The sequence below is a fragment of the Ranitomeya variabilis genome, chromosome 3 (genome assembly GCF_051348905.1).
Source record: "Ranitomeya variabilis isolate aRanVar5 chromosome 3, aRanVar5.hap1, whole genome shotgun sequence".
Taxonomy (NCBI): Eukaryota; Metazoa; Chordata; class Amphibia; order Anura; family Dendrobatidae; genus Ranitomeya; species Ranitomeya variabilis.
Window position 1 is genome coordinate 551,131,148 of NC_135234.1, and position 26,626 is coordinate 551,157,773.

At 43.1% G+C, this 26,626-nt stretch overlaps 1 protein-coding gene across 1 annotated transcript in view; it reads left to right on the forward strand.

Annotated features, from left to right (window-relative positions):
• Positions 1–2,248, forward strand: part of DCT (dopachrome tautomerase) — a 96,698-nt gene extending 94,450 nt beyond the window's left edge. The window contains exons 7-8 of the mRNA XM_077297169.1: positions 538–739; positions 1,951–2,248. Coding sequence (XP_077153284.1) covers positions 538–739; positions 1,951–2,132 — 384 coding nt within the window. The 3' untranslated portion in view covers positions 2,133–2,248. The remainder of the gene's footprint in view (positions 1–537; positions 740–1,950) is intronic.
• Positions 2,249–26,626: the final 24,378 nt, after the last annotated feature.

A 26,626-nucleotide genomic window follows, 5' to 3' on the forward strand; every position in this document is an offset into this window, starting at 1 on the left:
TTAGAACCTTTCCCAGACTGATAAATCTCAATTACTTTGTTTCTCATTTTTTCCAGGATTTCTTTGGCTTGTGGCATGATGTTTAGCTTCTGAGTATACTTTGGTCTACTTCACTGTCAGGCAGGTCCTATTTAAGGGATTTCTTGATTGAGAACAGGTGTGGCAGTATTCGGGCCTGGGTGTGGCTAGGGAATTTTAACTCTGCTTTCCCAAAGATGTGATAAACTAATTTGCTTTAAGGGGGATGGCATGCAATCTTCTTTTTTTTTTTTTTTTTTTTTTTTTTTTTACACACAGAGCCCTGTAGGTTTGGATTTCTTTTTCATTTAAAAACTGAATTTTGTGTTCTTTGCCCAATATTTAAATTTGTTTGGTCTGAAACATTTAAGTGTGATAAACATGCAAAAGAATAGGAAATCAGGACAAGAGTAAACACTTTTCACACAACTGCATCTCCTAAACTGTTTTTAGCTATTTAAAAACTAAAATAATCTTGAGCACTAAGCTTTGCTTAACCTGTATTTTCTAATTCTTTAGGTACTGCATAGCTTTACTGATGCAATCTTTGATGAATGGATGAAACGATTTCAGCCCTCTGATGCAGTTTGGCCTCAGGAACTTGCACCGATAGGACACAATCGCTTATTTAATATGGTGCCATTCTTTCCTGCAATAACAAATGACCAACTCTTTATGTCCGCTGATCAGCTTGGGTATACATATTCTATTGACTTGCCAGGTAAGCCTTATCACTACTTACAAACTAGGTAGAAGGTATCATATTCTGTTTGGCTCTAATGAACAGTAAAGGGGTGTTTATAAAGAGAGATTTCAATAAAGTGGACTTTTATGGCACATCGATTGTCCACCATTTCCAAGTTAAGAATGGTGAGATGTCCGCTGCTTTATTTCAATCTTAAGATTTTATAAATGGGAAAGTTCAGGGAATACACCAGACTTTTTTCCAGTGTATGCAGTGCACATAGGTGCAAACTAAAATATCAACAGCTACTTACATAAATGGCCTAACCTATTTACTTGGTCCATCTCCCCAAGAAGTGAATGAGGAAATGCTTGACAGCCTCCTTAACAAGGAGGGAACATGGCTGCACCAAAAAAAGCATGAACCGCACCTCCAAAAGTCATACGTTTGATCTAAAGCTACTAGGCTAAAATATATGGAACTGAACATGAGGTTCTTAGTTTAACATTCTGATCAGACTGTATGAAGCCCACTGCCAGTCACAGCAAACCTCATAGTGGGTCCTATTGCCCTAGCGGAGCCGACCACTGCCACAGTGGCAATGCACAGGCAGGGCAGATAGTCCTGTGTCTTCAGACTACGCCGCCCCACCAGCACAAAACCACAGCAACAATGGCCGCCACACAGCACCAATCCCAAATGAAAGGCGTTCCCATTGCCCCCGCTGAGCGGAGCCGCACGCCGCGGCATACCTTGGTGCCTATATTTTCGTACCAAGTAGCGCAGAGATATTGAGGCAATTTATCTTGCTAAAATATGCCCTGAAATCAAATAACCCATGGACATTATGAGCCATATATGCATGGTGGAAATGCACAATCACTGTATGGAGCGAGCTCAGTCTACCCATACAACACAGGCTGCATCATGTAGGTGACACCTGAGACCAACTACGATGATCAATGCTGGTTCTTTTGCTGCTGCTGTCAATCGTGACAGCAGCGTTTCAGAGGTTGGGTGGTGGGGGCACACTTTCACCAAAAAGCAGAGACTTTCTATATAATTCATTCCAGTTTGTGTGCAATCTTGAGAAGGAACTGTGCGCTCATATATCCTCAGCTGAAGGCTGCACGGGTCTTTGGTGGCTTCAGATGGGACCACCCATTGATCAGAATAGGAAATAACTAGTATTAACACTGGAAATAAACATCTGACCCCAATAATCTTTTTCTGTTTCTCCCTCTCAGCCTCTGATCCAGACAGTCGTGCAGTTGCCGTCGTGCTTGCATCAACTGTTGGTGGAATACTTATTGCCATGCTTGTCCTCTTGGTGTTACTTATTCTTTTCGTACACAGAAAACAGCGACAAGGCTTTGAACCACTAATGAATGCAAGATTTAGCAGTACCAAGTATACAGAAGATGCGTAATAGTTTGTAGTCTTGACATGCAATATATTTTCTATCTTTTTACTGTATCTACTTCGACTTTGTGGTAAAATGCCTTGGTGTATGAGGTAAAGTGGAATAAACCTTTATTAAAATACTGTTACTTGTGAAGTTTTTCCATATAGGGACACAAGTGATGCAGATAATGCTAGAGCATATCCTCAACTTGCAGAAAAGCAACAAAATAATCCGCAACATTATATTTGCAAAGTATGATTGCATTTTTTTTTCTTTATTCCCCTTTGACTTCAAAATGGGAAGAAAATGTGCAACATGGTTGACATGCTGAAGACTTTAAAATCTGCACTTCGTGTCGTTTTCTTTGGAAAGTCGCATCTAGAATACATTTGAAACCACAAATCCAATTTGCCAGCTAATGTAAAGACTTTTGGATTTTACCAGCACAAGTTTGCAAGCAAAATATGCAGCAATTCCATCCAATTTGTTTATAATTAGGCTAGAGACCCTTCTGCCCCATCCATTCCTGCATGTGTTCCTTTTTGTTACAACAGCTAGTGTAAAGCTCTAGCTGTTGCATCTTGATCCAGGCAGCAGCTTGTTGGACAGACTGAAAAGGAAGCTGGCAGGAGCCTTCACAAGCTTTCATCTCTGCTTGGCATGACTTTTTCCACACTGCTTGAATGTGACTGTACTGCAGGAAGTACAGGATTGTATGTGTTTGTAAGGGGTAACATCTCTCTTTAGATGGTCAACTGCACTGGTACTCACAAATTATCTTCAAATAGATACTTAAAAATGACTATTTGGATACAGGATACCAATGTGCCCCAGGAATGAACAAACCCCCTATGTAATGATACCTCTAGTATACATACAAAAATTTAGGCTTACAGTAAAGGATGATGGATAATCAAATTTAAGTATTCCTTATTATTATTACTATTACTATTATTATTATTACTATTATTATTTTATACAGCACCATTGATTCCATGGTTCTGTACATGAGAAGGGGTTACTCACAAATGACAGATTTCGCTTACAGTAAGCAAACTATAAAATGACACTGGTACAGAGGGGCGAGGAGTGGACCCTGCCCTTGTGGGCTTACATTCTATAGGATATTGGGGAAGGAGATAGTAGATTGGGGGGTTGCAGCAGCTCTAGTGTTGGTGAGGCGGTAGCTCCGGTAGTGGTGAGGCAGTGGGATCATTGCAGGCTGTAAGCTTTCTTGAAGAGGTGGGTTTCCATATTTATCCCTTAGCTATATTAGGGCTGTATAGTTCATCTTTCCGGGAATAAGGAAAAAATGTTTTAATGTATATCAATATCATCAAAAGTTAATTTATTTCACTTCCTCAGTACAAAAAGTGAAACTCGTATATTATATATGGTCATTACAGAGTGATCTATTTAAAGTGTTTATTTCTGTTAATGTTAATGATTCTGGCTTGCGGGCAATGAAAACCCAAGTCATTATCTCAGTTAATTAGAATACTTTATAACCCCAGCTTGAAAAATGATTTTGAAACCCGAAATGTTGGCCTACTGAAATGTATGTTCAGTAAATGCACTCAATACTTGGACAGGGCTCCTTTTGCATCTATTGCTGCATCAATGTGACGTGGCATGAAGGCGCCATCAGCCTGTGGCACTGCTTAGATGTTATGGAAGCCCAGGTTGCTTTGATAGCAGCCTTCAGTTTGTCTGCATTGTTGGGTCTGGTGTCTCATCTTCCTCTTGACAATACCCCATAGATTCTCTATGGGATTAAGATCAGGCGAGTTTGCTGGCCAATAGTGTTGAGCATTCCGATGCTGCAAGTATCGGGTATCGGCCGATACTTGCTGTATCGGAATTCCGATACCGGGATTCCGATACTCTTGTGGTATCGGGTATCGGGTATCGGAACAACATTAATGTTAAAATGTGTAAAATAGAGAATTAAAATAAAAAATATCGCTATACTCACCTGTCCGACGCAGCCGGGACCTCAGCGCAGGAACCGGCAGCGTTGTTTGTTTAAAATTCCCGCTTTTACATGGTTACGCGAAGTCCCGGCTTGTGATTGGTCAGGGCGGCCATGTTGCCGGGCCGCGGACCAATCACAGCAAGCCGTGACGAAAATACGTCACGGCTTGCTGTGATTGGTCCGCGGCCCGGCAACATGGCCGCCATTAACCAATCACAAGCCATGACGTCACGGGAGGCTGGAAACGCGCTCATTTTAAAAAGGGCGCGTGTCCAGCCTCCCGTGACGTCACGGCTTGTGATTGGTTGCGTCGCGGTCAACCAATCACAAGCCGGGAGGCTGGACACGCGCCCATTTCAAAATGAGCGCGTCCAGCCTCCCGGCTTGTGATTGGTTGATCGCGGCGCAACCAATCACAAGCCGTGACGTCACGGGAGGCTGGACACGCGCCCATTTCAAAATGAGCGCGTCCAGCCTCCCGGCTTGTGATTGGTTGATCGCGGCGCAACCAATCACAAGCCGTGACGTCACGGGAGGCTGGACACGCGCCCATTTTAAAATGAGCGCGTGTCCAGCCTCCCGTGACGTCCCGGCTTGTGATTGGTCAGGGCGGCCATATTGCCGGGACGCGGACCAATCACAGCAAGCCGTGACGTAATTTCGTCACGGCTTGCTGTGATTGGTCCGCGTCCCGGCAACATGGCCGACCTGACCAATCACAAGCCGGGAATTCACGTAACCAAGTAATAGCGCGATTTTTAAACAAACAACGCTGCCGGTTCCCTCGCTGAAGTCCCGGCTGCGTCGGACAGGTGAGTATAGCGATCTTTTTTATTTTAATTCTTTCTTTTACACATTTATATGGTTCCCAGGGCCTGAAGGAGAGTTTCCTCTCCTTCAGACCCTGGGAACCATCAGGGATACCGTCCGATACATGAGTCCCATTGACTTGTATTGGTATCGGGTATCGGTATCGGATTGGATTCCGATACTGTGACGGTATCGGCCGATACTTTCCGATACCGATACTTTCAAGTATCGGACGGTATCGCTCAACACTACTGGCCAATCAAGCACAGTGATACTGGTGTGTTTTTTTTTTTTAATTTTAACCAGGTATTGTTACTTTTGGCAGTGTGGACAGGGGCCAACTCCTGCTGGAGAATGACATTTCCATATCCAATAAGCTTATTGGCAGAGGGAAGCATAAAGTGCTCTAAAATTTCCAGATAGACGGCTGCACTGACTTTGCCCTCGATAAAACACAGTGGGCCTATACCAGCAGATTACATGGCTCCCCAAACCATCACTGATTGTGGAAACTTCACACTAGACCTCAAGCAGCTTGGATTGTGTGCATCTCCACTCTTCCTTCAGACTCTGGGACCTTTCATTTTCAAATGAAATGCAAAATTTACTTTCATCTGAAAACACCTTGGACCACTGAGCAACAGACCAGTTCTTTTTCTCCTTAGCCCAGGTAAGATGCTTCTGGAATTGTCTATTGGTCATGAGTGTCTTGACACAAGGAATGCAACACTTGTAACCCATGTCCTGGATATGTCTGTGTGTGGTGGCTTTTTAACAACAATCCTTTCAAATCTGCAGTTATCCCAGTTGCTTGTGCACCTTTTTCTACCAACTTTCCACTAGTATGCTTGGCTACAGCACACTGTGAGCAGCCAGCTTCTTTAGCAATTGCCTTTTGTGGCTTACCCTCCTTGTGGAGTGTCAATGACTACTTTCTGAACACCTGTCAAGTCAGTAGTCTTTCCCATAATTGTGGAACCTACTGAAACAGACTAAGGGACATTTTTAAACTTTTAGGAAGAATTTGCAGGTGTTTTTTAATTATTAGTGATGAGCAAATACATACGGCACTATTTGTTACTCTCACGAATAGCACGGTGATCGGGCTATTTGTGTCATGTTGGACGCTATTCACACTAGGGCATCCGACAGACACCGGTAATTCCACATTCGTCCACTATACGCTCATTGGCGCTGGCTAGATTTTATCCAGGTTGTCCGGGGTTAATCTAGCTGGTAATCTGGTTGGAGGCTGGGTCACGCCCGTGGCCTTTAAATAGTCATTCTGGACTTTGGGCGTCGCCGATTATAGCTTGTGCCTGGTGATCTCGGTCTGGAGTGGTGGTCTAGGAGAAGAAATATCGTATCTGGTGGTGTATTATCCATTGTCATATTTCTCCTTCCTATATTTGTGTTTGTTTTGCCCTGTGCACATTATAGTGTTTTCCTGTGTCTGCGGCATGGTGCATTTTTTAGTTTTCCCTGTCTGTGCTTTCTGTGGAGGTTGGTGTGTGGTCTAATCACTGGGTGGCGGGTGGAGGTTTCAGCATAGGGCTGAAACAGGAGTCGGGGTCAGGCCTGGCAGCCCAGACAAGCACACCATCAGTGTAAATTCTGGGAGAGGGACAGACAGGGTTTTCCCTAGTCTGAGGGATATCGCAGGGGCCCGGGTAATCAGCTGTAGTCTACCCAGTACCCCCGTGACAATTTGCTACTCGGTGATTAATTTGCTATTTGCCTTGGTATATTTGAATAATCTGCATTATTTGCAGCCAATGAACATGCTGTGCTTGCTTGCCAATCACAGTAATGCTGGCTCCATCTTTGGTGTGACATTACTGTGATTGGCTGGCCTTACAACTTCATAGGGGATGTTGCCTGCATGCGCCATCTTGCACACATTGCAGTCTGTGTGAGCATAAGGAGAGTGAAACTGCATATAGGGAGAGTTTGTGATTCCAAAAAGCTCATTTAAGAGCTAATGAGGGTGAAAATTAGTTCTTTGTTAGGTGGAGATGGTGTAGTGAGAGATTTAATGCGAGGGAAGAGTGAAAGGCGGGGCACCTGGGTGTTATCATTGCAAGTACATGCTGCAGATCTCTGCTAGTTTGCATTGTTGTATAGTTTAGGAACAGACTGTGGGATTAGGCAGGGTTTCATCCACTACTACCTTAATATACAAAGCAGCTCTTTTTGAAGCCAATTAATATTAGTTAGCACAAGCATATACTAAACCTTTTTTTTCCAGGACGTCCCTCCTGACAACACCATGGATGTCCTCCTCCTTACAGGGACATGAAAGCTCACGAGCGGTTAAAAGGTCTCACCCCACCCCACTTCCATCAGTGTTTTTCCTGTCCCTGCATGGAGGGACACACGAGAGAAGCAGCAGCTTACCAGGCTCAGGGGAATTGGGCAGCTTGTCCAAGAACCTTCCCCCTGTCAAGTGACCCAGGGCCGAAACTCCCTGGTGGGGAGTCCCTCTGCCCCAAAGATCAGTCGAACAGACATGCTCCTGGGTGAGCCTCTCCTCCCGGTTTGAGGCTCTCGACTCGGATGTCGGCAGGCTTCTTCTGGAAGTTGCGCTCCGGAAAGATATCACACTCCCGTGACGTCCCCTGCGACATCTGTACGACCAAGATTGTAAGGGAGGAACAGCCTTCCCTTTTGTCGGAAAAGAGGTCCCTCATCCAGGAGGAAGTACAGGCCTCTATATCTATATCTAGCCTCTCTCGTTTGCAGCCTCCCAGTCCGGGTCCATGTTCTAAGAAGCCTAGGTGGGAAATGGAGTAAATCCCAACCCCTGGAATCTGACCAGGAGGAAAAGGATGAAATTTTGATGGAGAGTCAGGAATGGGGCAGAAGATACCTGTTTTCTGCTGAGGACACAGACTAGTTGGTGATCTGGAAGACATAAGGGTCTTGGAGGAAATTCTCGAGATTGACGTGCCAGTGGCCAAGGTGGCTAAAAAACCCTCTATCCCATTCGTGGACTCTTCAAGCCTAAGAGACCCAATGGACCGGAAGGCCGACATTCTTCTAAGACGGGCTTGGGAGTCATCCACGGCCTTAATAAGAACTAATATAGCCGAGACATCAGGGGCTAGATCAATGTTCCTATGGTTGGGACAATTAGAGGATCAGCTATCCAACAAGACCCCGAGAGAGGACATCCTGGCCTCCCTCCTATTAATGAAATCTGCTACTGCGTTTCTGGCTAATACATCAGCCGAATCAGTTAGATTCGCAGCAAGGAATAGCTTGCTGTCCAATGTCGCCCGCAGAGCTATTTGGCTGAAGTCTTGGTCTGAAGATAACGCCTCCAAGATCAAGTTATGCTCAATTCCCTTTTCTGGGTCAAGGGTTTTCTGGCCAGCATTGGATAACATCCTAGAGCTGACTTCTGACTAAAAAAAAAAAAAAAATGAGGTTCCCAGAGGATAGGTTTAAACAGAATCGGTCCTTTTGGAGACGAGGCCCCGCCAGGAAACAACCTGAATATAGGAGTCAGGGAAAGGCCAGTAAGCGATCATACAGCAGTTCATATGGGAGAGGAGGAAAGCGTAAAAGCTCCCTGTTTGGTTCAGGTTTGCGCCATAGGAGACATTAACACCATTCCAATAGGGAGGAGTCTCAGGCACTTTGCACTAAATTGGCACCAGGTTACCCAAAGCCAATGGGTCCTCAGGACTATTGCAGGAGGGTACTCAATAGAGTTTACCTCCCCTCCTGCAGAAAGATATATTGCTCCCACTACAGTGTTTCCGCAGGATCCGCTATGTTAGCGACTTGGAATAACTGGCCTGCTCAGAAGTGTTAATCCTAGTTCCCTCAGCAGAGGTGGGCAAGGGCCACTACTCATCCCTGTTCTCCATAATAAAACCTTCAGGAGATGCCAATACTATAATAAACCTAAAACCGTTTAAACCTCTGGGTCAAATACAAGAGGTTCAGGATGGAGTCAATAAGATCCGTCCACTTCCTAGACAAAGATGCATTGATGTGCACTCTTGACCTGGAAAGTGCCTACTACCAGGTCCCTATCCACCCAGCGTGCCAAAAGTTCTTAAGATTCGCTGTAAATCTGTCTAATTGAACCTGCCACTTCCAGTTTCAGTGCCTTCCCCTTGGCCTGGCCTCAGCTCCCTGAGTTTTCACAAAATTGATGGCAGAGATGAAACCAGGGGGTCGTATAGTACCATACCTGGACGACTTCCTCTTGGTGGCAAGATCGGTGGAAGAACTGATCCGGCACAGATCTGACCATCTCTAAGTTGGAATTCCTCAGTTGGTCGATAAACACTCAAAACTCAGACTTAATACCAGAGACCAGGAAGGTGTTTCTGGGGGGTACTGCTGGATTCCAGGTGCAGAACATCCTTTTTACCAGCAGAGAAGCAGGAGTCCATACAGAGCAGAGTCAAAGACCTGTTAAGAGACCGCGTCTCCATCAGATCAACCATGAAGGATTTGGCCTTATGACTGCTTGCGTCTGAGTGCAATTCCACTCAAGAAGTCTGCAGAGAGACATCCTGTCCATCTGGGATCGGCAGCAATCCTCTCTCGATGACGATGAGATGATGCCCTTATCCCCAGCAACAAGAAGATCACTATGTTGGTGGACTTAACCCAGAAGTCTACAGGTGGGCATACAGTAGATTGCCTCCCCATGCGTAGTAATTGCCACGGATGCCAGCGAATGGGGATGGGGAGCTCCTCTAAAGGGAAGAATCCTTTAAGGCAGTTGGCCAGAAGAGATTTGTCGCAAGTCATCCAACTACAGAGAACTCTACGCCGCATGGGAAGCTTGGGCAGAATCAAGAACATTTGAGGAAACGGCATGTCAAAATCCTCTGACAACATGACTGTCTTCTTCTTACGACACCAAGGGGGACCCAGACATCGAGCACTCCAGGATCTAGCAGGGAGAATCTTCTCCTGGGCAGAGGAGACGGTCCTTTCAATAATTACATTGGAACGTAAACTGTGGCCAGCATTCGAGGAATCGCATCTCTCCTGTGACTTTTGATGGGGGTGGGGGGGAAGGAGGACCAGATTGAGGGTTCAGAGCCCCAGGCTCTTGGCTACTGAGGCTGTGGAAGACTTTGTGGTCTTTGTAAGCCCTGCGGATGACTGCAACATAACGTAAATGCAGCCTCAATTTTTTTTTGGGGGTGGGGGGAAGTTGCCTTAATGTCCATGCCTTACCATCCAAACCCACATTTTGGAGGAGATCACGTCCTAATTCTCCTGTTTCTGCAACAAGTACCTAGTGTATGTATATGATGGTGGCCCGATTGAAACGCATCAGGTATTCTAGAATATGCATGTCCACGTAGTATATTGCACAGCCCACGTAGTATATTGCCCAGCCACGTAGTATGTAGTATATTGGCCAGTGACGTAAAATAAAAAATAAACATATATTCAACTTCCGAAGTGCCGTTGAAGTCCTGGCGCCTGTGTACGGTGCACGCGGGAGCTTCCGGTCCCAGGGTTGGTATGAACGCAGGCCCTGTGACGTCGCGGTCACATGACCGGGACGTCATGGCAGGTCCTTCTCGCATAGCATCCTTGGCACTGGAACCTGCCGCTTGCACTGCCGAGGGCACCGCGCCACGTCGGAGGGTGAGAATAACCTTTTTTTTTTTTATTATTATTTGTAACTGATCTTTTTACTATTGATGCTGCATAGGCATGTATGTATGTGTATATATTCTATTGTGTTGCCCTTCTCACGGTCTCATTAAGAGTGTATCTGGGACCCTGATGTAGATTTTTGGGTCTGCGCTTGGATATCGTTAATAATATGCTCCACACACTTCTTCAGATTTCAGCCTTACACAGAATAATATGTGTAATGAAATATCTTTTATTCATTCATTCATTCATTCATTCATTCATTCATATATATTATACATACAAAAAGCAGCACCAAAGGGAAAAAAAAGGTGCAAAAAATCCACCTGAGGGCCCTTCCCAATCTCAGGTTTGATGGCACCTGCTGGCCCTCTGAAAATGTCAAGCGAGGGCTGCATAATGACATTGAGGTGGTGGTCAAGGCCAAGATTGAAATGCGCATATTTTAGCTGGCATTGTAAAGTGATGAGGAATGTGTATAGCTAACAATTTGGAATAAGGGGGACCTTCCAAATGTAGAAGTGAGAGCCCTCACAAATGTAAAAGGAAAAACTAAAGCCAAAACGCTCCATGTGAACATATGCTAAAGTAGAGGTATAATTTTTTTTATATTTGTATTTTTTGTTATATACATGTAATGATGAAGAAAAAAATGTTTCTTAGCATTTTTCCCTTAAATGCCTGAGATCAGCGAACAATGTAAAAAATATTCAAGTGCCATAGTAGGTCTAAGAAAAAATATGGGAAAAAATCTGTCATATTGTGCATCAAAAAACAAGCCCTCATATGACTGTTAGCAGAAAAAAAGTAACAACTCTCAGAATATAGTGACGCAACAACATTAAAATATTATTTAGGGTGCAAAAGTAGCAAAGCTTAAAAAAACAAAACAAAAAAGTTACATAAAGCTGATGTAACTGTAATCATACTGACTTAATGAATGAAGAGGTCATCAACTGTTGTTTTTTACTGTACAACTTTACCTAAAACTCAACTTCTTTAATACGAAGATATGCGCTTCTCTGCAGAGAATAGAATAAAGTGGACTGACTGATTTTTTTTTTTTTGGGAGGCAGAATGAACAAATAAACAGTTCAACAATTGCTTTTATTTTTATGCCATTCATTGTACAGCATACGTGATAAGACAGTTTTATTCTTCACGTCAGTACACCTACCGCAGTACCAGATTTATACACCTTTTTTTTATTTATTTTTTTTTGTTTTCGTGGCTGGGAGTATGCATGGCGCATGCTTGCAATCAAATAACCACTGTTCTCAGCGCTGACCCCAGAGAATCATCAAAGCCCATAATGCTAATATGATTAAAGGGGTTGTCTGGTTTATACTATAAGTCTGTTGTCACTCTAATATTCTAACAAAATAAAGGAAGTTTGAAAATTGATACTGACAAAGTAGTAACATCAGAAATGTTGTTTAATAACTAATTTGTATGATATTTTTTGTCAAATTTATTTTTGCTATTTTTTTAAATTAAAATATGGACCTAATTTCTCCATTAATATAAAGTACAATGTGTCACAATAAGCAATCTTACAACCACTGGAATATGTTGAAGCGTTCCAGAGTTATCCCTACATAGTGACACTGGTCAGATTTAAAAAAGTGTTTGGTTAAGGTCTAGATTGTCTCAGTCACTAAGGGGTTACATGCAAATTGCCTCTTCAGAGAAAAAGAGGACTTGAACTCTATAGCGCCACCTGTTGGTAGTAGCGATCCTACAAGTCGCAATCAACCCTTTAACAAGTCTTGAAAATATGACTTGCGATAAATAGCCAAATCAGTATCTCAATTCGCAGACACGGTGTTTCGGACTGTTGGCCCTCGTCAGTGCGAAGCATGAGAACTGATTTGGCTAGGTGATTACATATGTTTTCCTTAAATACATATTTTGCTTTTTCTTGCAGTGAATTTCTGGACTATATAACCAAATGTACTGTTCCAGTGAGATTTAATATCCTTCAAGAATTTTTATTTTCTCATAATATAAATACCTGTACACTTGTATTACTTGCTTACATGTGTACAAAAAAAAACAGCAATATGTTTATTTTAATTATGATCCTATTAATTGTATTTTTACACTGCTTGACTATAACTAGGCTAGTAATGTTTTACAGGATGAAATAATTAGATGACACAGTGGTGTTTCTATACAAAGACAAACAAGTGTTGCGTGTGAGAATACCTGCATCTTTTTGGAGTCTCCAATGCAGACCCATATTTGCCACCAGGCACTGTAGTTCTGGTGCATAGAGTGGTGGGTTGCGAGGGCTGGTGCCAGGATTTAACCCCTTTTCAATGAATGACTGACATAGCACTTCATCAGTGGGTGTCAGTTCCCGCATCATGACATGACATGCTATGTCACTGTATATAAACGTGTGGTGACATTTCCATGCCAACAGTTGTCATTGACAGCTGACTGGCACAAGAAGAGGTGTGGGGACCCATGTAATCGCTTCCCACAATCAAATGGCTGTGATCGTCCGGTCAGTCTGACTGACCGATCATAGCCTTATCCTTCAGGAGGTGCTGAAATATAAGCTCTGTAAGTGGGAAAAATAGGAAAGTTACAGCTCTCATCATAGAGTGATGCAAAACAATATTTTTTCAATAAAATTGTTAGTGTGAAGTGACAAAACCTAAAATGATAAATGTGGCATCGTTGTAAACTAACTGACTCAAAGAATAAAGCTGCCTTCTCCATTTTACCACCGCATGAATGACATAAAATAAAGGACCCAAAAAACAATTGCTGAATTGTTGGTTTTTGTTCATTATGCCTCTGAAAAATTGTAATGGAAAGCAACCAAAAAAATGTTTTGTACCCTAAAATGGTAGCTGAGTTGAGCGTTTAACCCAGGGTTTCCATGAAAATCTCTGAAATCTGTGATTCAGATGGAACCCCTAACTGGAGATTCCCTATAATGAGGCAGATGGAGGTACTATGGACTGTTGGAGCTAAGATTCTGCTACACCTGTTTATTTTAGGCTTGCATAAAAGCGCGGTCAGCCAGAGTTTTGTGCACTTCTGAAAAGCCGGATAACGCTGAACAGAAGCCACACAGAGTCTAGAGTAACTCTGCCATATTAGTGGATTGATCCCTCTGGGGTTTCATCCAAATCATGTATTTTGTAGATTTAAATGGAAACCCTGATGTAAGTGTTCAGCGTAGAGCAAAGGATAAATATGAACTGATCCAAAAAATTTTCTACCCCAAAATGCAACCCATAAAAGCTTCTACTGACCCCACAAACAAATAAGTCTCCACTTTTGTCATCTATTAACAGAAATATAGAAGATGTTCACAAAGGCTCTGGAAAGTTACGTGGCTCCCAAATGCCCTACCCTCCTGAGCCCCACAGTGTGCCTAAATTGCAAATAGCATCCACATCTTTGGCATTACTGTAGCAAGGAGAGCCCACTTAATGTACAGTGTGCGTGTCTCCAGAAGCATGACATTATAATAGATGAATGTGGATAAAATCTGCGCTGCTGTGACAAATAATGAATCCAGATATAGTTGTAAGGTGTTTCGGTGGTTTATTCAACGCGTTTCGAAGCTCATGGCTTCTTCTTCAGGAAGTTTCCACACAAAGATACGCGTTGAATAAACCACCGAAACACCTTACAACTATATCTGGATTCATTATTTGTCACAGCAGCGCAGATTTTATCCACATTCATCTATTATAACGTCTCTAAGAGGTCGCAGCGCCGACCTGTGGATCTGCAGCAGCTGACAAATTACACGCCTTTACTTTGCACCATCAGGTGAGCAGTTCTCTCATAATTCTTTAAGAGCAGTCCTGAGGATAAGACCCTATATGCGCTTTTTTGTCTTCTATTCTTCTATACCAGAAGCATGACATGACATGGCATGCATGGCATGGCACAATGTCCAGGCACTACAATGGCAAATTTGTATTTTCACTTAACAACATCCAATGCTGCTTGTTTCTGGAAAACACCCATGGAAGCAAAATCATCACTGCACCTAAAGATAAATTCTCAGAGAGGTGTAATCTCCAAATTGAGTGGGGATTCTGCTTTTCTTGCATTTAGGGTCTCTGTTTACGGAGTTTGCAATCTATTCTACGAAAATTTGTTCTCCAAGCGCCAAATAGCTCTCCTTCCGTCCTGAGTTTTGCTGTGTGGACAAAAAAATACTGTGCAGCCACATATGGTGTATTGCCTCCTTCAACAGATGCACCTCCCACTGGGGACAGCTTGTCATTTCCTCTGAGCACACATGAGCCAATACATGCTGCTGTGTCTCAGCACAACGACCAGCAAGTTACCTGGATTGTTACACATGCTGACTGCTGGGTGGTCACCCTGCTGGATCCCTGCTGCAAGCAAATGCACTCCTTATTAGCAGGAGGAAGCGTTTTGGTTATGCCTCTGTAGCACTTCACTTGGGGTTAGTAAGTTAGACACTTAAAAACTACAACTGACCCTGCTGGTTCCTGTACAGATTAGATATTCTGAAACCACTGTCCCTAGTGGTGCCTGTGGGAACAGAGATAGCCCTAACCTCAGAACTAGGAGATGGCAACTCGCACCTACACTCCCTAAACAACCGTTGAGTTGCTTCACATTCCTCCTAAAGAAACTGAGGGCAGAATGTGTAACTGCAAAAGGAGAAGTATGCTGAACAAAGGAAAGCTCTGAGTGATAAAGTAAATAACAAAATATCAAAACAAAGAATAAAGTCATGACTTTTGGATATGGGATGGACCCAACTCCTTCTTAAAACCACCATAACTACTGTAAACCTAGGTACTAAAATTAATACACAAAACACATTACTTTGGTTGTCAAAATGGCCACAGCTTTTATTCAAATCACAGGATTAAATAATCACAGTAGGAGTCAGGTGGAGTGCTAGTACATTGGGATTCACAAGTACTGCGATATCCCCATCTGTCTGACATACAGCACCAGGACAGACAGCCATAAAGGGGCGGCACGCACTGGCTTGCCATTCAAGCAGAGCCAGTAAACTTTCAGGGCACCAATGACCCTATTATCCTCACTCCTGTGCTTAACCACTGTGCCCGCCCCTGATTGATGTTACCATTACAACGTCCTTGAGGCTGGCCACCAAAGCCGAGCCTCCTCACCACCATGCGGTTTTGCATCCTCTATTAGTTAAAATGAGTCCACCTTAACTTGTCTGCAACTTCCACCTGACTCCTAAACCACAAAGCCGTGACGGGTTAAATATTCCAAGTCTCATTTGACACCTTTTTTTTTTTTTTTTATAAATAATTAAATCATTTTTGTGAACTTAAAAACTAGAAGTCCCTGCAAAAGCATTAATGGGACTAAACTTGGCAAACCCCCGACTCACAAAGAGTCATCCTACAGCGCTCAGGAGAGGAAAAACCCCCTGTGGAGGAAACCTCCAGGGAACCATGGCTGAAGGATTGCCCTTCCCTTGGACTTAGAAGGTTACCACAAATAATAACTCTTTATAGCCAATATACAATTGAACATGGTACAAGATATACAATGACAAATTCAAAAATACAATAAAACATTTATCATTATACAAGCAATAATTAAAAAGTTTAAGGACAAAGATTATAAACAGGGCGGGAGGGCGGGTAATGTTTCCTCCTGTCCATCCTGTGAGAGAGAGAGGGAGAGCCAGAGTTGCCTCCCCTATATAAGCCCCACCCTCCTCACAGTAATACACCAGGCACAAACATCTAAACTTCCTCTTAAAGCAACAACACTCTTGTTTAAAATCTACACCGCAATAGAAACAAAAGCTGCAGGAGTTCTCGGTCCACCCATCCCCAAGTCATGTCCACCTCCATCTAGTCTCCGGTGGTTTCTTGACTTTTGGATATGGGATGGACCCAACTCCTTCTTAAAACCACCATAACTACTGTAAACCTAGGTACTAAAATTAATACACAAAACACATTACTTTGGTTGTCAAAATGGCCACAGCTTTTATTCAAATCACAGGATTAAATAATCACAGTAGGAGTCAGGTGGAGTGCTAGTACATTGGGATTCACAAGTACTGCGATATCCCCATCTGTCTGACATACAGCACCAGGACAGACAGCCATAAAGGGGCGGCACGCACTGGCTTGCCATTCAAGCAGAGCCAGTAAACTTTCAGGGCACCAATGACCCTATTATCCTCACTCCTGTGCTTAACCACTGTGCCCGCCCCTGATTGATGTTACCATTACAACGTCCTTGAGGCTGGCCACCAAAGCCGAGCCTCCTCACCACCATGAGGTTTTGCATCCTCTATTAGTTAAAATGAGTCCACCTTAACTTGTCTGCAACTTCCACCTGACTCCTAAACCGCCACCAGCGAGGCCATTTGACACCTTGAATGGACTCGACCCCCATCACCCATGCCTAATAAAGTCATCAACGAGTTCTGCATGCTATGGAAAGACTGTGCATATAAGTAACAAAATTCCAGGACTACAGATTAATTTTAACAATGCAACTACCAAGTTATGATCACTAATACGGTAACTACAGCAAAATAACAGCCGCTAAACATCCTGCAATGTGGATCCTATAATGGGTAATGCAGAAACTAAACCATAATAAAGGGGTAGCCACAGTCTGACTACCTGTATAATGACATCTGTCATGCCTCAAAAACTATTATACCGCATGTATTGTAGCCAGCTCTAATAACTCACTAATTCACAGATTTTAGTTCTAGAAACCACCATTACATACAGTTGCTGGGCTGTGTAGTAACCAATTCTTAAACCCACTTACTATTACTACCCAAAAATGGATGAGTGTATATAAATAGAAAGATATTATAAACAAGGAGAAATTAAAAGCCATACACAATATAATATCAACATTATAACCGATCATTAAATAATTTAAACAATTTCTGTAATATTTGGACATAGTAAATGAAATAAGCCTATAGCAGAAAATTCTACAAAGGCATTATTAATAACCTTGCCACGCCATTGTTAATTGCTTTACAGGCATTTGATAACAAATACCATTAACCCTCTCCAACTGGGACAAAGGCATTGGGAATAGGCACATCGCCCTTCGTGTTAATGCGCTTGATTTCTTCACCCTTAGCCGCTCCCACTGGCTCAAGGGCATCGAGATGCACTTTATTACTTTTCCCTTAGTCACTCCCACTGACTCCAGGGCACCCATATTAGGTACATTGCTCTTCAGTTTAATTCCCCAGATTACTGCATTGTCCAGAGGACAACCTTGAAAGAAACAAGAGTTGGTCAATATAAACAGTCAAAATCTGCGCCTCAGCATTCTCAAGTCACATGAAAAAAGAGAGCGTCCTTGAAGCTAACGATTGTATTGAAATGCATGCCTTTTTTTTAAGCTATAGTTCCTAGCTCATAGGACCCAATTTAATTTGTAGGCATGTAGAATATGATTGCCATGTCCACAGGGACTTTACCCTAACTGGATCTTGTAGGATATAAATGCTTCTGGAGACCAGGGGGCCATACCATGATGGTCACTCCTCCACACCAGGGGGCCATACCAAAGATGGCTACCCCTCCATACCAGGGGGTCATACTATGATGTACACCCCTCCATCCAGGGGCCATACCCGAGATGTTTACTACTCCACACAAAGGGTCATACTATGATGAATACCCCCCTAAACAGAGGGTCCATACCTGAGATGGTTACCCCTACTGACCAAATCATAATTAGCCTCAAGGACCCACTAAAAAAGAAACAAATAAGTGCTTTTTTTTTTTTTTTTTTAATACCTTTATTAAAAACAAACATACAATAACCCAACAAAGCATAAATAACCTTAGCTTGCTGGGAGGAGTCCTTGAAGCTCATAAGATCTGGCGATTACCAAACATAAAGTGAACATAAAATGTACCAACAATTACTCCCAGCCGTTACCCCACCAGCTCGGGAGCACCATAACCACAGGGTTCCAATGTTCACTTGCACTTCCTGAGGATCCGACAAACCCTTGCCGAAACTCCCCTCCACATTTCACCAGATCCAGAACCATATTTAATACCAAACGGAAGAATCCATATCCCAATGGATCCCCCAGACCAATTTGCAACCAACTTCAAGGACCCCCCCCAACTGCCCGGCTCCAGGTAATCCACTCAGTCTGTGCTATCCACCATTTTAGGTAATATAAAATTAAGCACTCGGTGGGTATACACCATTCCTGCAAATATATGAAGGGGACAATATAAGAATTAAAACAGCAGGCAATAAAACATCAAAGCATACAGAACATTAACATGCTGGGAGGAGTCCTTGAAGCTCATAAGATCTGGTGATTACCAAACAAAAAGTGAACATAAAATGTACCAAGAATTACTCCCAGCCGTTACCCCACCAGCTCGGGAGCACCACAACCACAGGGTTCCAATGTTCACTTGAACTTCCTGAGGATTCAGCAAACCCTTGCTGAAAATCCCCTCTACCATTCACCAGATCAAGAACCAAATTAAATTCCAAAAAGAGGAATCCATATCCCAATGGATCCCCCAGACCAATTTATAACCAACTTCAAGGACCCCCCCAACTGCACAAGGTGTGGGATAAGTGAAGATGAAAACACCATGTAAGTTTACAACCAAGGTATATTACAGGTTGATACTGGAAAATGTCCCATCATAAGGTCAGATAAATTCGATGATGGGCAATGCTGTGTTATATGCTGTAACAATAAAGAAGCCGCCTGCTCCTCTACAGCAGTTACAGACAGGCTCTCTAAACACCAGGTGCACATATATCGTAAGAAAATACAATATGTAGGTCTAGTATAAGCTGCCTGCAGCCATAAGTGTATGTGCAGAAAACTGCAAGGTCTGTGTCCCCAGTCAGTCACACCACCTACATACAATAGACAGGGCTGAAAACTGGGCCCATGATGTGTTCGCCAGAGCAAGGTGCAGCATCACACTAGGAGTGCCCACTCACTGCCCGCAATGTGCTGAGTTACTAGTGCCCACTCACTGCCCGCCATGTGCTGAGTTATTAGTGCCCACTCACTGCCTCCGCCATGTGCTGAGCTATGTCCACTCACTGCCCGCCATATGCTGCGTTATTAGTGCCCCACTCACCACCACGCCATGTGCTGAATTACTCCCCGAATATTTATTGACACCTGATAATATATATATAGTAAGGCTCCAGGTAATGCACTCAAGCTTGTGCTATCCACCATCTTAGATATATAGAAAAAGGGGGGTGGATATATCAGGCAGGACAGCATGCAACATAATAGGAGTAAAGGCTGCCATATCTCCAGAAATAAAGCACGGATTTGGAAGTCATGCACAGATTATATGTGCAGCAAGGAAAATAACCTGGAGACCCGGGATCTAACATGCACTCAAAGTCTGTATACATGAAAAGCATGCTGCACAGAGATGGAGCCTTTACTCATATATCACATATATATAGTGAGAGTAACCTGTTATGCTGGATCTGTACACCCAGCACCATCAGACTGTACTGTACAGAGATAAGGTCACATACAGGTCACCACACTCCATAAATGGGAAGAGGGGGAATCAGAACACAGCAGCATGCAATGCACAGACATGAAGTGCAGCCTCTTACCCTCATATATATACGGTATATATATACACACCATCCCATTACTGCTCCCTCTCACCAGTGACTAGTCCCTGTAACTGCCCAGTTCCGCGCTAGCAATAGCAGACACTGTATGTGTCAATGCTCTGACCCATCATACAGATGCTCAAAACTCATGAAGACTCTGTATAATACAGCAGAAATGTGATACAACAGCCATGTCTGTAAGGAGGTCACACAGGAGCTGTCTCTGCAGTGTGTGAGGCAGCTTGTAACAGACCCATGAAGGAACATGGCAGCTACATGAATCTCTGAGGTAATATTGCTCCCAAATAAGATGTAAGAGCTGAGACTACACTAATACATGATTAATATGGAGTAGTATATCAGCCATGTCTGCAGGGAGGTACACATGAGGGAACTTGGAGACTGCATGAATTTCTGAGGTAAAATTGATTCCATATATGATGTAGGAGCTGATACTACACTAATACATGATGTGTGAGGTGAATGTGCTCCTATCAGCTATAATGTGAGGTGATAACCCCAGGATTATACTCCCTGAATCTGCAGACATGTTTCCTCCTGTCCATCCTGTGAGAGAGAGAGGGAGAGCCAGAGTTGCCTCCCCTATATAAGCCCCACCCTCCTCACAGTAATACACCAGGCACAAACATCTAAACTTCCTCTTAAAGCAACAACACTCTTGTTTAAAATCTACACCGCAATAGAAACAAAAGCTGCAGGAGTTCTCGGTCCACCCATCCCCAAGTCATGTCCACCTCCATCTAGTCTCCGGTGGTTTCTTTACTGTTAACAAAAATACAGCCTACTAAATATAAGCAGAAAATAGATGCAAAGTGTAGCACAGAAACAACAAAACTAAAATCCTTAGCTCAAAGCTCACAGACCGGCTTCAAACATCAACACAATGTCAGAACATCTAAATGAATCTATCACTAGCAGGAAGTGTCCGCTGGGGGACAGAATATTAAACTGCACCCAAAAGGTGATGGGATGACAAATGAAAACACCTGTGTTGAGCTAGACAGACTGCAGCCAGAAAACAGAACCCAAGCACCCCGAGAAAAATGTGTGTTTCCTGATCACAAAACATAAGCTTAACCCCTTTCTGTCATCGGACGTACTATTCCGTCCATGTGGGGTGGGCCCTAATTCCCAAGGACGGAATAGTACGTCCAGCGCGATCGGCCGCGCTCACGGGGGGAGTGCGGCCGATCGCGGCCGGGTGTCAGCTGACTATCGCAGCTGACATCCGGCACTATGTGCCAGGAGCGGTCACGGACCGCCCCCGGCACATTAACCCCCAGCACACTGCGATCAAAGATGATCACAGTGTGCCGGCGGTATAGGGAAGCATCGCGCAGGGAGGGGGCTCCCTGCGGGCTTCCCTGAGACGATCAGTACAAGGCGATGTGCTCACCTTGTACCGAGCGTCTCCTCCCTGCAGTCCCCAGATCCAAAATAGCCACGGGGCTGCATCCGGGTCCTGCAGGGAGGTGGCTTCACAGCGCCTGCTCAGAGCAGGCGCCGGGAAGCCTCCCTGCTGTGCTGTGTGCTGTCACTTTACTGTGATGTCCCCCCCCCCGGGGCAAAGTAAAAATGTAAAAAAAAAAAATTACATGTGTAAAAAAAAAAAAAAAAAAAATTCTTAATAATAATAATACAAAAATATTGTTCCAATAAATACATTCCTTTAGCTAAATAAAAATAAAAAAACAATAAAAGTACACATATTTACTATCGCCGTGTCCGTAACGACCCGACTTATAAAACTGTTCCACTAGTTAACCCCTTCAGTGATCACCGTAAAAAAAAAAAAAAACGAGGCAAGAAACAACGCTTTATTATCATACTGCCGAACAAAAAGTGGAATAACATGCGATCAAAAGGACAGAAATAAATAACCATGGTACCCTTGAAAACGTCATCTTGTCCTGCAAAAAATGAGCCACCACACAGCATCATCAGCGAAAAAATAAAAGTTATAGTCCTCAGAATAAAGCAATGCAAATATAATTATTTTTTCTATAAAATAGTTTTTATCGTATAAAAGCACCAAAACATAAAAAAATGATATAAATGAGGTATCGCTGTAATCGTACTGACCCGAAGAATAAAACTGCTTTATCCATTTTACCAAACACAGAACGGTATAAGCGCCCCTCCAAAAGAAATTCATGAATAGCTGGTTTTTGGTCATTCTGCCTCACAAAAATCAGAATAAAAAGTGATCAAAAAATGTAACGTGCCCGAAAATGTTACCAATAAAAACGTCAACTCATCCCGCAAAAAACAAGACCTCACATGACTCTGTGGACCAAAATATGGAAAAATTATAGCACTCAAAATGTGGTAACGGAAAAAACATTTTTTGCAATAAAAAGCGTCTTTTAGTGTGTGACGGCTGCCAATCATAAAAATCCGCTAAAAAACCCGCTATAAATAGTAAATCAAACCCCCCCTTCATCACCCCCTTAGTTACGAAAAATTAAAAAATTTAAAAAATGTATTTATTTCCATTTTCCCATTAGGGTTAGGGCTAGGGTTAGGGTTAGGGCTAGGGTTAGGGTTGGGGGCTAGGGTTAGGGCTACAGTTAGGGTTAGGGTTGGGGCCAAAGTTAGGGTTGGGGTTAAAGTTAGGGTTAGGGTTTGGATTACATTTACAGTTGGGAATAGGGTTGGGATTAGGGTTAGGGGTGTGGTTAGGGTTACAGTTGAGATTAGAGTTAGGGGTGTGTTTGGATTAGGGTTTCAGTTATAATTGGGGGGTTTCCACTGTTTAGGCACATCAGTGGCTCTCCAAATGCGACATTGCGTCCGATCTCAATTCCAGCCAATTCTGCGTTGAAAAAGTAAAACAGTGCTCCTTCCCTTCAGAGCTCTCCCGTGCGCACAAACAGGGGTTTACCCCAACATATGGGGTATCAGCGTACTCAGGACACATTGGACAACAACTTTTGGGGTCCAATTTCTCCTGTTACTCTTGGGAAAATACAAAACTTGGGGCTAAAAAATTATTTTTGTGTAAAAAAAAAAAATATTTTTTATTTTCACGGCTCTGCATTATAAACTGTAGTGAAACACTTGGGGGTTCAAAGTTCTCACAACACATCTAGATAAATTCCTTGGGGGTCTAGTTTCCAATATGGGGTCACTAATGGGGGTTTCTAAGGTTTAGGTACATTAGGGGCTCTGCAAATGCAACATGACGCCTGCAGACCATTCCATCTAAGTCTGCATTCCAAATGGCGCTCCTTCCCTTCCGAGCTCTCCCATGCACCAAAACAGTGGTTCCCCCCCACATATGGGGTATCAGCGTACTTAGGACAAATTGGACAACAACTTTTGGGGTCCAATTTCTCCTGTTACTCTTGAAAAAATACAAAACTGGGGGCTAAAAATAATTTTTGTGGGAAAAAAAAGAATTTTTATTTTCACGGCTCTGCGTTATAAACTGTAGTAAAACACTTGGGGGTTCAAAGCTCTCACAACACATCTAGATGAGTTCCTTAGGGGGTCTACTTTCTAAAATGGTGTCACTTGTGGGGGGTTTCAATGTTTAGGCACATCAGGGGCTCTCCAAACACAACATGGCGTCCCATCTCAATTCCAGTCAATTTTGCATTGAAAAGTCAAACGGCGCACCTTCCCTTCCGAGCTCTCCCTTGCGTTCAAACAGTGGTTTACCCCCACATATGGGGTATCAGCGTACTCAGGACAAATTGTACAACAACTTTTGGAGTCCAATTTCTTCTCTTACCCTTGGGAAAATAAAAAATTGGGGGCGAAAAGATCATTTTTGTGAAAAAATATGATTTTTTATTTTTACGGCTCTGCATTATAAACTTCTGTGAATCACTTAATGGGACAAAGTGCTCACCACACAGCTAGATAAGTTCCTTAGGGGGTCTACTTTCCAAAATGGTGTCACTTGTGGGGGGTTTCAATGTTTAGTCACATCAGGGGCTCTCCAAACGCAACATGGCGTCCCATCTCAATTCCAGTCAATTTTGCATTGAAAAGTCAAATGGCGCTCCTTCGCTTCTGAGCTCTGCCATGCGCCCAAACAGTGGTTTACCCCCACATATGGAGTATCGGCGTACTCAGGACAAATTGTACAACAACTTTTGGGGTCCATTTTCTCCTGTTACCCTTTGTAAAATAGAACAAATTGGAGCTGAAGTAAATTGTTTGTGTAAAAAAGTAAAATGTTCATTTTTATTTAAACATTCCAAAAATTCCTGTGAAACACCTAAAGGGTTAATAAACTTCTTGAATGTGGTTTTGAGCACCTTGAGGGGTGCAGTTTTTAGAATGGTGTCACACTTGGGTATTTTCCATCATATAGACCCCTCAAAATGACTTCAAATGAGATGTGGTCCCTAAAAAAAATGGTGTTGTAAAAATGAGAAATTGCTGGTCAATAACCCTTATAACTCCCTAACAAAAAAAAGTGGGTTCCAAAATTGTGCTGATGTAAAGTAGACATGTGGGAAATGTTACTTATTAAGTATTTTGTGTGACATATCTCTGTGATTTAATTGTATAAAAATTCAAAGTTGGAAAATTGTGAAATTTCCGTTTTTTCACAAATAAACGCAGGTAATATCAAAGAAATGTTACCACTGTAATGAAGTACAATATGTCACGAGAAAACAGTGTCAGAATCACCGGGATCCGTTGAAGCGTTCCAGAGTTATAACCTCATAAAGGGACAGTCGTCAGAATTGTAAAAATTGGCCCGGTCATTAACGTGCAAACAACCCTTGGGGGTAAAGGGGTTAAGGGATCAAATCCATGAGCATGAACATTAAAACTACGTGGTGGAAGAGTATGTGTCCACTAGGGTTGAGCGAAACGGGTCGATCATTTTCAAAAGTCGCCGACTTTTGGCTAAGTCGGCGTCTCATGAAACCCGATCCGACCCCTGTGCTTGTCGGCCATGCGGTACGCGACTTTCGCGCCAAAGTCGCGTTTCAATGACGCGAAAAGCGCCATTTCTCAGCCAATGAAGGTGAACGCAGAGTGTGGGCAGCGTGATGACATAGATCCTGGTCCCCACCATCTTAGAGAAGGGCATTGCAGTGATTGGCTTGCTGTCTGCGGCGTCACAGGGGCTATAAAGGGGCGTTCCCGCCGACCGCCATCTTACTGCTGCTGATCTGAGCTTAGGGACAGGTTGCTGCCGCTTCATCAGAAGCAGGGAGAGCGTTAGGCAGGGTCCACTAACCACCAAACCGCTTGTGCTGCAGCGATTTCCACTGTCCAACACCACCTTCGGTGTGCAGGAACAGTGGAAGCTATTTTTTTTTTTTTTTCCCCTCAGCGCTGTAGCTCATTGGGCTGCCCTAGAAGGCTCCGTGATAGCTGTATTGCTGTGTGTACGCCACTGTGGAAACCAACTGCTTTTTTCAAAGCACATATCCTCTTGTTCCTTCCTTTCTGCACAGCTATCTTTTTTGTTTGTCCACACTTTTTATTTAATTTGTGCATCAGTCCACTCCTATTGCTGCCTGCCATACCTGGCTTACATTACTGCAGGGAGATAGTAATTGTAGGACAGTTTTTTTTTTTTTTTTGTTTTTTTTTTGTGGGAGATTAAGATTGGCATTTCTGCTACAGTGCCATCCCTGTGTGTGCCATCTCTCACTGAGTGGGCCATAGAAAGCCTATTTATTTTTTCCGTGATTTGTGTTCTAAAATCTACCTCAACACAGAAACACTACATCAATCAGTGGGAGAAAAATATTGGCCTCAGTCAGGGCTTGTGTGCCACTGCTGTGTGTGCGCTATCTCTCATTCAGTGGGCTATAGCAAGCCTATATTTTTTTTTTTTTTTTTTTTTTAATATTATTTGGTTTCAAAAGTCTCCCTGAAAAAAAAAAAAAACCTAAAAAAACAGTGGGAGAGTAATATTGCCCTTTCAGCTTGTGTGCCAGTCTTGACTCCTGGGTGTGCCACCTCTCTCCCTCTCATTCAGTGGGCCATAGAAAGCCTATTTATTTTTTTTTTTAAATATTATTGGGTTTCTAAAGTCTCCCTGAAAAAAACAAAAAATACATAAAAAAACAGTGGGAGAGTAATATTGCCCTTTCAGCTTGTGTGCCAGTCTTGACTCCTGGGTGTGCCACCTCTCTCCCTCTCATTCAGTGGGCCATAGAAAGCCTTTTTTTTTTTTGGTTTTTTTAATATTATTTGGTTTCTAAAGTCTCCCTGAAAAAAACAAAAAAAACATAAAAAACAGTGGGAGAGTAATATTGCCCTTTCAGCTTGTGCGCCAGTCTTGACTCCTGGTTGTGCCACCTCTCTCTCTCTAATTGTGGGCCATAGAAAGCCTTTTTTTTTTTTTAAAATATTATTGGGTTTCTAAAGTCTCCCTGAAAAAACAAAAAATACATAAAAAAACAGTGGGAGAGTAATATTGCCCTTTCAGCTTGTGTGCCAGTCTTGACTCCTGGGTGTGCCACCTCTC